This window comes from Gymnogyps californianus, chromosome 6 (assembly GCF_018139145.2).
Source record: "Gymnogyps californianus isolate 813 chromosome 6, ASM1813914v2, whole genome shotgun sequence".
Lineage (NCBI taxonomy): Eukaryota > Metazoa > Chordata > Aves > Accipitriformes > Cathartidae > Gymnogyps > Gymnogyps californianus.
Window position 1 is genome coordinate 35,188,610 of NC_059476.1, and position 14,711 is coordinate 35,203,320.

Sequence of the window (14,711 nt, forward strand, 5' to 3'; positions counted from 1 at the left end):
AAAAATAATCGAAATTAGATAACAGAAAATCCATTCAATGTCAAAAAAATTTTGACAGAGGAAAAAAATACGCCAAAGTGTACACACACCTCTAACTTTACCTGGACAAGACACTATCACAGAACTCAAAAAAAAAAAAAATTAAGTAGTGTCAGCAAGCCATTTTTCCAGGTGTCAACAGAAAGCCAAGTCTTTCCATTTTAAAATATAAAAATCTTTACAATGCTTTATGAAAGTACTACATTCAGTTTCAAAAGAAACTATCTGATGGAATTAGAAAGTAAGTTAGTCAATGAATAATTTATCAAACGAGATTTTTCATTTTATATTTTATGTAGTCTTAAACCTGACTCTCACCAAGTTGAAATTTTGTAAAAAAGATATAGGTAACAAAAGGAACAGATTAATCTAGACTACAAATTTCTAAAGGAAAAATATGGTACAAAGTAACAAAGCACTTGAAACAGTTTCTATTTATACAAAGATATTGAAATTTCTTTCAGTGAGTCAAAATTGATTATCTCTTTTAAAAGATCATGCAGAAGGAGATAAGTACCCCATTATACAGAAAAGCTACCCATCAAATTAAGAAGTGGTCATGACATTATCTAAAAATACTCACATGTCACGTTCTGACCTATATACAAATGTTAAAATATGACAGTATACAGAAGTATCAGGTATATTTAGGACAGCCCACCTGGATTAACAGTTACCAAGCCAGAAGTATTTCATTACCACCTGCAGCCTTTTTTTTTTTTTTTTTAAAGCTTTACTCACTGCTTAACTGTTATTAAATAGATCACCACCAAGTTTTGACCAACACCTGGGTATACTAAATATAAATGGACCTGCAGTAGACAATTTGGTTACCACAATTGGAAAAAAAAAAATCATCAATATACACCAGTGGAGAAATAAATTTTTACAACTTAAAACTCATCTAAAATGCTACTTTATTTCCTGAAAAAAATTTAAACTCAGCTTGACAGTATTAAACTAAATCTATTCAGAACAACCTGCAGAAAGGAAATAATGTGAAGATATGTGTCGTGGTGTAGATAGCCATTTAAGATATGCAAACAAACTGCACGCTCTTTGGAATAATCTGGTTTAAACAGACATCTACTTGGACAGGGTTGGCAGGGACGGAAAGACAGAACAGATACCTCCGAGTCTCTCGGGTTAAGAAACAGTAACGGAAAATTGCCACATTTATATGCTCCGAGACAGGAGTATGAAGTAGTACAGCAGAGCTAATAAAATCATGAGTGGCATGCAAATGACAAACAAGGGGTGACTGTTGACTTGTACCTCACAATGCAGGAACCAAAGCATGTCTGAAACAACAGCATGCAATCCCGAGTATAACGTGCAGTTAAAGCCTGACCCTTCTTTGTCACAGGACATTGAAAAGTTCACAGGGATTCAAAAAGGTTTCCTACAAATTCATTTAGGAAAAATCCAGCAAGGGCTACAAAACCCAAAGACCTCTGCTGGATGAAGTCCCTGAGCTCCAAATCACCATGAGGAAACACTGAGGAAGTGCAGTTACGTGCCAGAACTGTAGAGGCATGATAGCTAAGTGTCACAACAACAGCTCTTAAGACCACAGTATCTCGTTCACATTTGGTCTTCAACTACATCAGTTTCTGTATTTTTGACTGAAATGTTGGCACTAGACCACTGTTAGCTCCTAATTCTTTAAATATCACTGTGGGTCTATAGCCCAAAAGTCATTAACCTCTCACCTAAAAACTGCTCGTACCATGCCTTGCTTGCATGTATTTGCTCTTGCCTTTGATGATGACCAAGGCTACGAAACTGAAGTCTTCGAGTTTTGCTTTAGGAAGAATCAGGATGCAAGAAAAACTACAGATTAACAACAAACTTCAGTTTAAGACTTCACTACTAATTTCCTGTCACTCTTTCTCCAAGATTTTCTATACTAACTGAACAGTTTAAATCACATATTTCCTACGATCATCCCAAAAAGTCTGTCTGTTTGATACCAGCTTTTGGGTTGTTTTGTTTGGTTTTGAAAGGTAGTAAATTTACATTCTGTGTTTCAGGAAAGAAGAGAAGCCAAGAAGAGCAAAAAATAAGGAAATAAGCTGGAGGACTATTTCAAAATGAACCGTCTTTGCCAATGCTCCTCCAAAATACAGCTTTCCAGTCCCTCCTCGCCAGACATGCAGGACTAAAGAGATGTGACTTGGGCCACCTGGCAATGACTCAGCAAGTGCTCTCTCTTTCACAGAGCAATCATATTCCAGATTTTAAACTATCATTTTATTAAAGAGCCCTGATCCCTTAACAAAAAAATAAAACCCTGGTGAGTCAACCTACTACGTCAGCAGTGTCTACTTGAGTTGTCATACACAGCAGTAAATTCCTTGCAGTGAAGCCTAACTGCAATCATTTCAACATCTACATTAATTACAGTGCTGATCAGAACACTCAAAAAGATAATCACATTTACGCAGAAATATTATATTTGCAATATTTTACAGAGGCATCAGAGGTGTATGCATTTTAACATATAGATGCTTGTTTCCCTCAAAACATTTGATTTCATATCTATTCTTCCAAAACTTGCCTTTGCAAATAAGTATAGCATCAACAGACATCAAATGATCATGTTATAGGTTATTTTGAACATATATTTCCTCATTCAAGTGAAAGAATAAATTATTCATACTGAGTGAATAAATATCATTAATTCAACTGCAATACAAAATCCCTGCATTACAGCTGAGCAGGTTAGGACACATTTACTAGTTACAGTGACTGCAACTCTCAAAGATATTTAAGCTAGTTTTCAACTACTTCATTCAGGCCATGGTCCAGAAACATTTCTCCGGGAAACGGTGCCAGCTTAAGCTGCTGCTACCCTCAGCCATTTGCCTCTGATTGATCCCATACCACCTCCTCAGCCTCAGTACAACTGCTTGAAGTGCCATATGGTGAATGGATCAGGAAACTGCTCAGGGTTAAAAAAATTAAGCCAGCAGTGCCACCAAGAGAAATGTCTGTGGAACCACAGTCTCCAAAACTTCTACAAATGTTGCCATGGGAGGGTCAAGCTAAAAGCCTTAACGCTTACCCTGCATCTTTTGTGCCCATGAAGCTCTGAACAGAGTACATGAATTAGCTCAAACCCAGTTTCTGTATGTACATAGAGGCAACTTCCTCATGAGCAGATTAAGTTGCTCCATTCCACTTAATTCTGAAAAGTGGTAACAGCTGTTTAAAGTAAAGTAATAATATTTTTAAGAAAATTACTAGAAAGCAAAACACAGCAAAATCCCCAAGGTTCTTCTGGCTCCCCTGCTCCCATTCCATTTTATAACATGAAAGTTAGTGGTACATGGGAATAATATCAACTAACAACAGTAACTTTCTGGATGAGTCAATATAAAGAAGCAGCATAGCATTAGTTTAGCTTAGAATTCTCCACCAGCTTCAAAGAACAAGTTGGTTACAAGCAGAGCGGGCCTCAGTCCCTACCTAGTAAGGCTAGGAGGGAAACCATCCCTGCAGCAACACTGAATGTCAGTGCCCAAAGCACAAAAGTGGGCAATAATAGCAGGTCATAGTGGTGTCTCTTCCGAGACAACCACCTTGTAGCCAACTTCAGGTAAACTTCTCAGATGATCAATACTCACTTTCTTCCAGCAGAAGCAGCAGCAGCTTACTGAGTCCTACTGAAAGGGAAGGTCAAGCCTGATCTCAGTAGAGATTCAAGATCACCAATGGAACTAAGCGTCTCTACAATTCATTGATAGTAGGATCAGAAGAAGGTTAAGCTTATTTTTGGCCAAATTTTAGAAGTACCACTTTTAAAATTCACTCAATTTGACATTAAAGAACAGTTCTGCTGTTCTCAAGTAGGTTTTGAGAACTTGGTATGGACACAGAAAGAATGGCTTCTTATAAAATGACTACTCATTCTTTAAAACTCTTTACAATGGCTATGCCCTGTTTTTTGAGACGCCTCCAAAGATTCACACAAAGTTCTGGAACAAGAAAAATTTGATGTAATGCAAAGGTGGAATAATACATTATTTGTATGCATGGCACATAAAAGGCAAAAGTGAATGCTTTTTTGATTAAGAAAATACCTGATATATCTTTCCTAAAGCCTCCTGAAAGATTTAAGCATAGAATCAAACCTTTCTTTTTCCATATTTCGTTCACTGCTGCACACTTTGCAACTATGCAGCAAATTAATAAACTGATTAATCCCTAGGTCAGGACATCTAAATTCTGTTTGCAATCTTGACATTCAAATAAACTTTCCTCAAAATCCATCAGTGTAAGTATATTTACTTGTTGATCCACATCATATTCAGGTTTCTATTAGTACAAAAGCAAAGAGGAGGGAAGGGCAGAGTATAAAGCGTTGAATCCTTGCAGTCAATTTCATAGCAACACTCCTGTGCTTGATCTTTTTGTCAAATTACTATGAAAGAGATACTGCTTCCTGAACACTAACTGAACTAACTCTGGAAGACAGATGAGGTGACATTCACAGGCACAGGACGACAAGCTCAATCTTATTAGAAACACAGAAAGGAAATAGGAAGTTTTCTTTACTGCTGAGCCAAGGAAAGATTGCCCAGCTGATATGCACCAAAACTTCCAAGACTCTCGTTGGCTTCAATGATGCAGAACAGTAGAAACAACTGAAAATGGTCTAAATCCCTGCTGCATTTTAAGCTTCTCCCAATCCTTTCAAACCAACTTCAAAACACACACAAAATGCATCCTACAACACCACTCCTTGTCTGGATCCAGAGGTAGCAGTGACATGATAAACTCTGGCATGTTTTTAGCATCATCACCAATAGCTGGAGTAAATAACGTGACAGGCTCCTCACCAACAACTTGCTCTTCATCTTAACCCAGATGCCAGTACAGAAATATGTAGTATTTTTAAATTCCATTGATCACCAACAAGCTATGCACAACTAGTTTAAAGCATATTTCTGCATCTTCCAGTTTATTTTAGGGTTAACAAGTAAAAGTTGCAGAGCATGTACTTCTAAAATAAAGAATGAAAAAATCTATTTCATTTTTAAACAGATTAGCTCAAATGCATTAAAAAAAACCATTCAGTTTCTCCTTAAATACTACCTTAGTGAAAGGAAAACAGCGGACAATGCAAAACACTGCACTAAAAATCAATACATGGCAGAAAACAAACGTAACCTATAGAAGTGCAATTCTGTGCCTGTATAACAAAGCCATACCACATTCAGAAAGTTTGGGAATGCGGCAGCAGGAAGATTAAAACAATTACAGGTCATAAAAAGACCAGGTAAGAGCAGCTCCACACACAGTGAAAGCAAATTTAACTTCATCTTTTAGTGAGAAACTCTCAGCATATGAAGTACTTCTCTAAAACATCTTCTTTTATTTTCAAATTATCAGCAATTATTTCAAATTATTTTCATACTATCTGTAATACAGTACTGTTAAGTTTCCATTACATTCTGTTAACTTCCATTTTACTGTTAAGCAAGGGCAAATTCAGTTAAAACAGACACATGAAGTCTGCTGCTGTTCTCTTCAAATGGTTTTACCAGACATAGTGAATTTTTAGCAATTCCTTGTTTGCAAATTACCGAAGATGAGATACTAAAAAAATACAATTTACCAAAACTATTTATGTATTATTTCCCCCACTACATCTTACTAATTTTACTGTAAATAAAAATCAAACAACTGCTTCAAACTATCACTAATATTTAGTTTATGAAGGATGGTGATTTACTGCCACAATATATTTCCCTATGCACAATTACTGAATGTTACATCTGCCTATCATAAGACATTAAAGACTACCAAAGTACTCAATTCTTGACTTTGTATTCCAATCCATGGACGTTATGGCAGCAAAATTCACACATCAATAAATATGCAATTACAAATCACTGCAAATTATTTGTATACTTTTTATTAAGGGTTGCACGTTATGTGTTTAAAAGCTTATTTCCATTTTCTCTTTCATACGGAGAAAATATATGGCTGAATATATTACTATATTCAATATACAACTGCAGGACCATGAAAATTCACAGAACTCTGAAGCACTTCCGGTAAGTGAAGTACTTTTAATAATTTGATTTACATTTTTAAAAATTTACTCCTGTAAATAATCACTTTTTAAGCACAAAATAGGAAAATACCTCTGCCATCACCATGTCAAATCTTGTCAGTAGTGATTAAATAGACATCTTGCAACCTGTGGCCCAGAAAGCAATTCTTATGGGACAGCAAAGACCAGGGAGATCGCATGGTGTTGACTCCACCTCTTTCCTCCTGGCCGTTTCTTTATTTACCCAGAGCTATCGCTGCAATCAGAGCAGCACACAGGCTTTTCCAGGCAGTTAGCAGTAAGGAAAAATAGAGTTCCCAGCTTCCTCTAATAAAACCCGCTGTTACTTAAGCAGAAAAATAGTTATGAATTCTCTCAACGACTAGTGAAACACACACACACATATATACACACAAATATATATATATGTATATGAAACTTTTTTTTTGCTTGTATTTTTATTTTTAAATAAATGCTTTTCATGCAACAGGAATGTTCAAGAATGAAAGATCAAGAGGTCTAACTATCAAGTTGTGACTCAGAGTATGAAAATCATCAAGAAAACTCCTGGATTAAATTTTATACATTGTACACATTGTACCTGTATAGCAGGTGTTTTTAAACATCTGTAAACATTACAGGATGACTAAGAAAGAGGCATGGGTTCCAAATCCTGGCAAGAAGGTTCTGCATGTAATGGGAAGAGCACTCATCTTCCAGAAGACCAACAGCACTCACAACCAGTGCCAGTTGTTCTCAGCGTATTCCCCACTAGTGGTAAATTAATAGGAAAGCTGAGGAAGGCAATATTTCCATAAAATAGTGGGACAAAAGACACTTTGATACTGTTCTCTTTGTTAAAAAAAAATTAAATAAATCCATTTTAGGAAAAAACAGAGACTACATATCAGCTATGTTGCAATCATGAAAAGTATAAGGAAAGAGTCATTTAACGTACTTTCATGGAATAAGAGAGACCTATCAGGAAGAAGATACTGGATAACTGAGTTCTTTTCTACATTTTCTTACCAGGACAATAATTTCAACTATGAAAATAGTCATTAATTTAGTTATGAAAATACAATCATGAAACAAACTTAGCAGCATATGAAAACTGGAGTCTTCATTTGCCTGCTCACCAGCGGAGAGCAGCTAGTCCAGCCTTCAGGTCCGGAGTTCCTGATTTAATGAGTGGTTCTGTTTACAGCAGAACTAATGAAGCTCGGTTTCCTGCGGATTTGCTCCTACAAGCCCTGTGGCCACTTAACGTTAATTACGTCAGTTGCCTCTAAGCTTGCCCACGTCTCCCTAAGATCCTTCACCTCATAAAACTCTCCATTTGTCCATATATTCCCATATCGAAACACTCACGCTTGCTCTCATGCTTTTATTAATGCTCAGCTCTTTCTCATGCCCTTAAGCCCACCTTCACATACCATCAGCTCCATCCCCCATCACCCACCTATCTCTGTACAGTGCTAAGCAAGAGGCAGCACATGCTGTAGCTGGTTTGAAGCTCGGTGCATGATGGTTGGCCATCTGGAGACCACCTCTTCGCTTCCAGGGGGAGCACACAAAATGCCATGACCTCCTTGCCTTTACGGTTTTTTGGGAGGAGGGCTCTCACATCCCCTCAGATGTCAGCTTTCACAGACTGGGGGAAGGTAATCTTTCTCAGACCTCTCCCCACTCTTAAATTGGTTGAAATTGACTGGGAGGTTCACACTTATTAAGGAAGAAAAGACACAAAGCCAATGTAAACGATACTTCCTTCTGAAGCCAGGATTAAAAGGTAACTCAGTTCCGGTCAGTTGCAAAGCATCTTGAAAATGCCTGCTGCTGCCCTCCTCCCTTCCTGCGGATGAGGGCATCTTCTGTATTTCTGCAACGTCCACCCCACTCAGAGGGACCAGGAATACACAAAATTGACAAAAAGTCAATTTCAACATTTTTATGCTGCACCCTGTGGGCAGCAATGAAACTGTCAACAAGAATTACCATTTCACTTCACTGACAAGTAGCAGAAGGGTCTGGAGCTATTCATTGGGATGGCCACCTCAAAACGAAAGCCATGGAAGGATAAGAGCAGCGCTCACTCCATCTAGGATAGTACACATGGAACCAGGGCTAACAGAAAAAAGCCCTTATCCTTCACTGGGAGCAGGGGAAGAGGATACTCATATCAGCTAGTATCAACTAACGAGAGGTTAATGTTAACTACAAATGCAAACGGAGAGCCTAACCCACAGAAACTACCTGTTGCTAACAGAAACCTTATTGTTTCTTCCTCTACCCACTCCCTTTGTGATTTATACTTGTTTGTGCCTTGGGGACAGAGAACAGGTAACACGAAAACTAAATATTGCACTTAGAGGAGGCAATGATGCTCCAGTAGTTAAGTACTAGTCTGGGACTCGTTAGACCTAGATAGTATTTCCAAAACTTTCCCAGGCTTCCAGCACTCCTAGGTGACTAGGAGTATATCTACATAGCATAATGCAGTGCTGTGTAGCTAGCTTGAATACCAGAAGGAATATGGCCACGTTAGCACTGCACTGCACCCAGACTGAAGTGCAGGCTGGAGCATCCATCCTGCTTCTCAGGTAGTTTGGATCTATCCAAATGGCGCTCCACTACGACACATAAGCATACCCTTAGTCATCCTGCCTCAGAAACCAGCTGTTAACATGACAGTTCTTCATTAAATTACAAAGAATTGTAATGAAAGAGTATCTGAAGAGAAAAACACTCGGATACCAAAGTTAGGAAGAGGAGCAAGTACTTACAATAGGCAGCATACATTATGCATTTAACATAACAGATACAACCCCTGAAACGCCTTGTTTTAGCACCCTTTCTCTCTTTATGTCAGCTCTGCCCCTAGAGTTTACAAATTATGGCTCTGACTTGTAAATGTTAGTAAACATCTCCTTAAACGTTACTCAGTGTTTCCATAATTGTATATAGATTCTAGAGAATACTACCCTGCAAGAATAACATCCAAAACAGGTTCTAAAAATAAAGCATTCTAGACTATTCTCACATATAACTAAAGGTTGAAAACACAGGCCATTTCATAAAGAAGGGCATGAACAGCATGCTACTTGAATTACAGCTGGAGAGTGGGAAAAAAAAAAACCAATCCACAATATAGTAAAAAAGTAGCATTTCAAGTGTCACATACATTCTGTTCCTAAAACAAAGCTTAAAGCCTGGGATGTATGAAAACAAGAATTCTTAATTTTGTGAATCACACTTCTTGCACCAAGCCATCAATAATCTCTAAAACCAGGCAATTGTTTGCTTAATGAGTTTGTAAAAAAGGCAACATTCCACCCCGAACCGTGTTCGGCTGTGAACGCCTCCCCCTTACCAGCAGCAATATGGATTGCCCAGCGCAGTTCGGTGATTCCTTTTTTCAGCCTACGTAATGCCCATTTACATAGCCGTGATATTTTTAAATGTGCTTTCAGAAGCACCAAATAACATAAAAACATGGAAGCAGACAACCGCAGCAGTAACATAGCACTCATTTGACCACAGAATTCACAAATAAAATAACGACCAAGTCCACGGAGCACAATAAAACTCCATTTTACAGATTATGCATTCAGAACACTAACCCAAGGAAATCCTGGTCGTGTTTCCCCCCCCCAGTGAGAGAGTGCCTGAGCACAACAGAACATATCCTGGCTCCTTCGCTAACCTCCACGCACATTCCTACACCCCTTAGGAAAACAGTGACAGCGGACATAAGAGGGAGGGAAACAATGACATTCTTTTAATAACAACGTTCACTACCGCGTCCAGTACGTTAGACCCAGTCGGGCAGTGCTACATGACGACAGTTTCTGCATTCCCCTGGAACAGACGCATTCGCCCCCAGCCCGAGCTCTGCTGCTCCAGGAGCAGACTGATTTTTCCCCTCCGTGGCCAGGCCAGGTATTCGCCCTCTCCCACCGCCAATGCAGCCGCAGGCGGCCGCACGGCCGGGAGCCGCATCCGCGCCTTCCGAGGGGCACGACGGGGGCCGGCGCCGCCGCCGCCTCCGTCCCCCCACACCGCGGCCGCACACGCCGAGGGGAAACGCGCCTCGCCCCGGCCTCGACCCCCGGCGGCGCGGGCTCCACGTCAGCCGTCCCCGCCGCCAGGGCGCTGACACGCACTTTCCCCCCGCACCCGCCGCCCCCCAGGCGAAGGGCTGTGTCACGCCGGGCCCGCCCGGGGCGCCCCGCTGCCCCCCTCCCCGGGCCCCGCGCCGCCGCCGCCTCGGCCCCGCCGCAGCCCCCCAGCCCGGCACGGGACGCGGCTCTTACCGCCAGGTCGGGGCTGTGGGAGTCCCGCTGGGAGACGGCGCGGATGACCCCGGCCCGCCAGCGCCCGCTCTCCGGCGGCTCCTCGCCGCCGCCGCCGACGCACAGGAACCGCTTCCCCACCAGCTCCGGCCGCGTCTCCACCGCCATGGCCGCCGCCGCGCAGGCACCGCACCAGCCGCCGAGCCCGCTCCCCTACGGGCCGCCCATGGCGGGAGCGGCGCGGAGCGGGGGCAGGCGCGGGGCTCTTCGCCTCAGCGGCGGGCTGGGTCGGCGCCCCTCGGCCGGGCCGGCGCCGCCGCCGCCGCCGCCAGCAGCCTGACACAAACACCGGGGGCCGGGGGAGGGCCGGGGGCGCGCGCTCGCTCCCTCCCTCCCTCGCTCGCTCACCGCCGCGCTGCGGCCCCGACCACTCCGCCCACGCAGCCCACTGCCATGGAGACCGGCACCACGCGCCGTCTCCCTCCGCCAGGCAGCGCGCGGGGAGGGGGCGAGCGGCCGCCGCCGCCGCGCGGCAAAGAGTCCGGCCGCGGCGGCACCGGCGCCCGGGCTGGGGCGGCCTCAGCACCCCGCGGGGCTCCTCCTGCCGCTGCCGGGGCGGGGGCGCCGGCGCCGCAGGACGACTGTTCCCTGCGGAGGTCGCCTCCCGCCGGGGGAGCCCCGAGCCGCCGCCCGCTGCCCAGCCCCGCGGCGGGAGAGCATGGCCCTCACCTGCCGGCCCCCCGTCTCGCCGTCTGCGGGAGGCGCAGGGAGAGCAGCTCCGCGGTGACCTGGCACCGGTAACCTCACACCCCCCCCCCCCAACTCCGGTCCTACGGTGGGATTTCAGGCACAGCCCCCTCCGGGCATTTCCCGGCGGTTTGGTAAGCGGCTGCCCCCCTACCCGGCTCGCCCGCACCCTGTTTAAGGTGCGTCGCCCCGAGAGCTCGGACCGGTGAGGCCGCTCCAGGAGCCCCGCACCAGGAGCCCAGGATGCCGAGGATCCCAGCCCTCCACAAGTTGGGAGAGCTAGGACTAGGACTGCCATCTGCAGTGCCGCCTTCTCCCCCCAGTTTAGCCTCTTATTAGCTAAACAAAGACAACCATCCATCTTTCCCTACTGCAAACAAGACCGCAGAACTCTATGGGAATGCAACGTTTGTTTAGTCCATCATAAGCTTTTACGGGCATAACACTTCAGCCCTAGAAGACATTATTTGATACCATCGAATGCAAGGGAACAGAGGACATCAGAGCAGTCAGCTCAGAGACTCCCATGTGCTTCAACCAAGAGCTTGGGTTATAACACATAACAAAGCCATGGTCTGTAGCAGCTGCTGTCAGTTTATTGTTTTTTCCATGAAGCCTGTAGTCATGCTGTAGTAATGCCATGTTTGAGTTTTAGGAGTTTTTCCTTCATGTTATCTAGAGGTGTAGCTTTCGTGAACTTCTGCCTTTCTTTACTGATACGCTTGCTCTCAAGAGAGTGGGTTAATGATCTCTCATCTAGCACTGGAAAGCAAATTTGAATAGTGCATTTTTGAAAAATAGATTATGAGGCAAAAGCAATAAATCAGGAGTGCCAACTTAGCACATTCCCATATATTTCAGTGCAACAAATAACTTCTGGTACAAGAGAAGCTAATTAACAGAAAGCAAAAAAAAAAATCAATTCATCATTCACCATGATAAGTTTCTTCACAGTATTAGAATAACTTACAAGACGTAGCATTTATACAAGAACCTATAGCTGCCTAGTATCCCATTGGCAGTTGACTAGGGATGCATGGAGGTGTGCTGCTTAGAAGCTGTAGAAGAAACCACAGTGCATTTGAGCTAAATGAGATCTTCATCCACATTTCAAGGTAATGCTACAACTGACAAAAAAGTCCTGCAGTCTTGCAAAACGAGCAAAAATTATGCAAGTACAGAGCAGTTATTCATAAATGGTATAAAAAGAAGTTACAAGGACAACTAAATAAATATTAATCATATCAAAACTCTTTATAGTTTTATTAGATTCCCTCTCGTTTAGCCAGAGTAATTTGAGATTATTACTGAATTATATACTTAAGTAGATTACATTAGTGTGCAACAAACCATAAAATATGCCCAAAAAGCTGAGTTACATGAATCAGACTGAACTTGTGAATTTATCACAGAATACCAAAACATTAAGAACAAAGTATTTTTCATTTGTTCCAAAAACTCATATCACAAAGTGCTGACACCAGAATTATGTTTTAGGATAGATTAGAATTCACTAAAGGCTATTGTTCAATGCTGTAGCATTTTATAGTTATCACCTGAAAATATCTGTAAGATCAAGTAACATCAACATTTAGGTGTCAGTTCCCGTGGTCAGCTCTCAGTTCCCAGATGCCAAGTGGGAAGGGCAGGACCTTTGCCCAGCTCCCCACCACACCACAGAGCACAGTGCTGCTCAAACAGCTTTTCACATCGACCAGGAAAAAAAAAAGCTTAAAGGAGTGCCTTGGCATATTGTCGGGGCAGCTTCACCCCCCCGGTCACCCCGCCATCTCAGCTCTTCTCTCTTTTGCAAAGAGTTATTCAGCTTTGAACAGCTTTTGTTACCTGTACATGCTTTAGGAATGTCAAAATGACTATGTTCAGGTGGATCAGCGTGCAAGAGAATCATGGGTTGCTGAACATGTTTTCCACCATCAGCAACTTTATTTTCTTTGCCTCTTCACTTACCTATTTCTTCTTTGCTTTCTCCTTCTCTCCTTGTTTCTCTGCAAAATGCTGGAAACTGGGGGAGCACTAAATGCTCAGGTGTGGATAAGTCAAATTAGAGCCCCCAGATGCAACAGAACAAAGTAATGATGCTGTGCTGTGACCCAAGGCCTGAAGACAGCCTAAAGACTAACCTTTAGAAAGTCTGTGCCCTATCACACTTTGGTAGGACCTCTTCCTTTCTCAGAAGCCTTTGCAGGTGTCAAACCAATACATTAATTCCCTTTTCAAAGCAACAACTCTTCCATTTCCTTGATAAATATTATGCAATACTTGAACTGAAAAGTCAAAGTACCAAAATTGGCAGGATTGAAAGGATTAGGGATGGTATGAATTGATGCATCTTCTGAAGAAAATGGCATAAGGAAGCCTCTTCTCATAGATTACTCCAAGAAGGCCAGAGGAATCATCCTCTTTGAGCTCAGCCACAACACATGTTGCCATGTGCCCATGGGCAACACCAAAACAGAGCTGACACTTTAAGGCTGGAGAACTCCAGAAAAAAATCTGAAGCAAAACGCCTCTAGGCTGAGCCCCAGGGAAGGAGGCTTTTCTTGGGAAACCTACCATGGGCAAACTCCTCCAGGGCACTCCTGTGTGGCCCCAGTGCAGCTTTGGCAGTAAATACAGTGACTAATCAATTCAGTTACCAACATTTACAGCAAAGTAAAAACATTCAGCCATCCAAACAAAGGAAAAACAACACTGACATATGACCTGCTGGGTCCATTCTTTCTCACTCAAATTGCACATTGAACCGATGTTAACCGCGTGAGCCCACCTGAAAGAGGCAGCTCGGTCCTGCTGCAAAGAGATGGGAATGGGAAGACAGAGGAAACAAGGCTCTGTTTCTGTCCCTTCAAGCAACAAGAAAAGCAATTTCCATGATTTCAAAATCACAGCATCTTTCGCTATAATTGGAAGAATATTGATGGTGCTGTTTATAACTTGGCTTCTATAGCTATATACCCCACTTCAGCTGGGCATTTAATCATCTGAAAAGACTATCATGCATATAGTGTATTAACATTATCCTTTAAATCACACAGATTGCTAAATAAAGTATTTTTTTCCTAAATATTTTCAGTCCCACTTCCTTGAAAGTATACACATTGGTCAGTTGCAAAATTAAGATCTTTACTGGGAGCTATTTCTAGCTTTCAAGCTGAAGTGCAGCACAGCCTGCATTGGCAGTAATTGCACCTTCTGCATACAGATAAATACTGCATTTATAAATGGTTATTTCCACTTTGCAGGAAGGAAAATTGAGAGAGGAAGGCAAAATGACTTGTCAGTGTCACAACTCTTAAGCAGAATGAATATTGAACCAGCTCTTACTAAAATCCTGTGCTGTATACTTTTGGATCTGTTTTACCTATCTTTCGGAGATAACAAACATCAGTTTCCTCTGAATTCATAATTTCTCAGAAATTTGGAAAGTCACATTTAATGTTTCCCAGTGTTCAGCATCAGAAAATTAAGAATCTGTACTTAATAGCAACTTGCATCATTTGGTTTGAAAGTTTGCTGACTTGAAAATTCATAGCCAAGAGAAAACC

The 14,711-nt window shown here is 42.5% G+C and overlaps 1 protein-coding gene across 2 annotated transcripts in view; it reads right to left on the reverse strand.

Moving 5' to 3' along the window:
• The window catches only part of JMJD1C (jumonji domain containing 1C), a 173,957-nt gene extending 163,391 nt beyond the window's left edge, over positions 1-10,566 (reverse strand). For both annotated transcript variants that reach the window (XM_050899438.1, XM_050899437.1), the window contains exon 1: positions 10,420-10,566. In XM_050899438.1, coding sequence (XP_050755395.1) covers positions 10,420-10,566 — 147 coding nt within the window. The remainder of the gene's footprint in view (positions 1-10,419) is intronic.
• Positions 10,567-14,711: the final 4,145 nt, after the last annotated feature.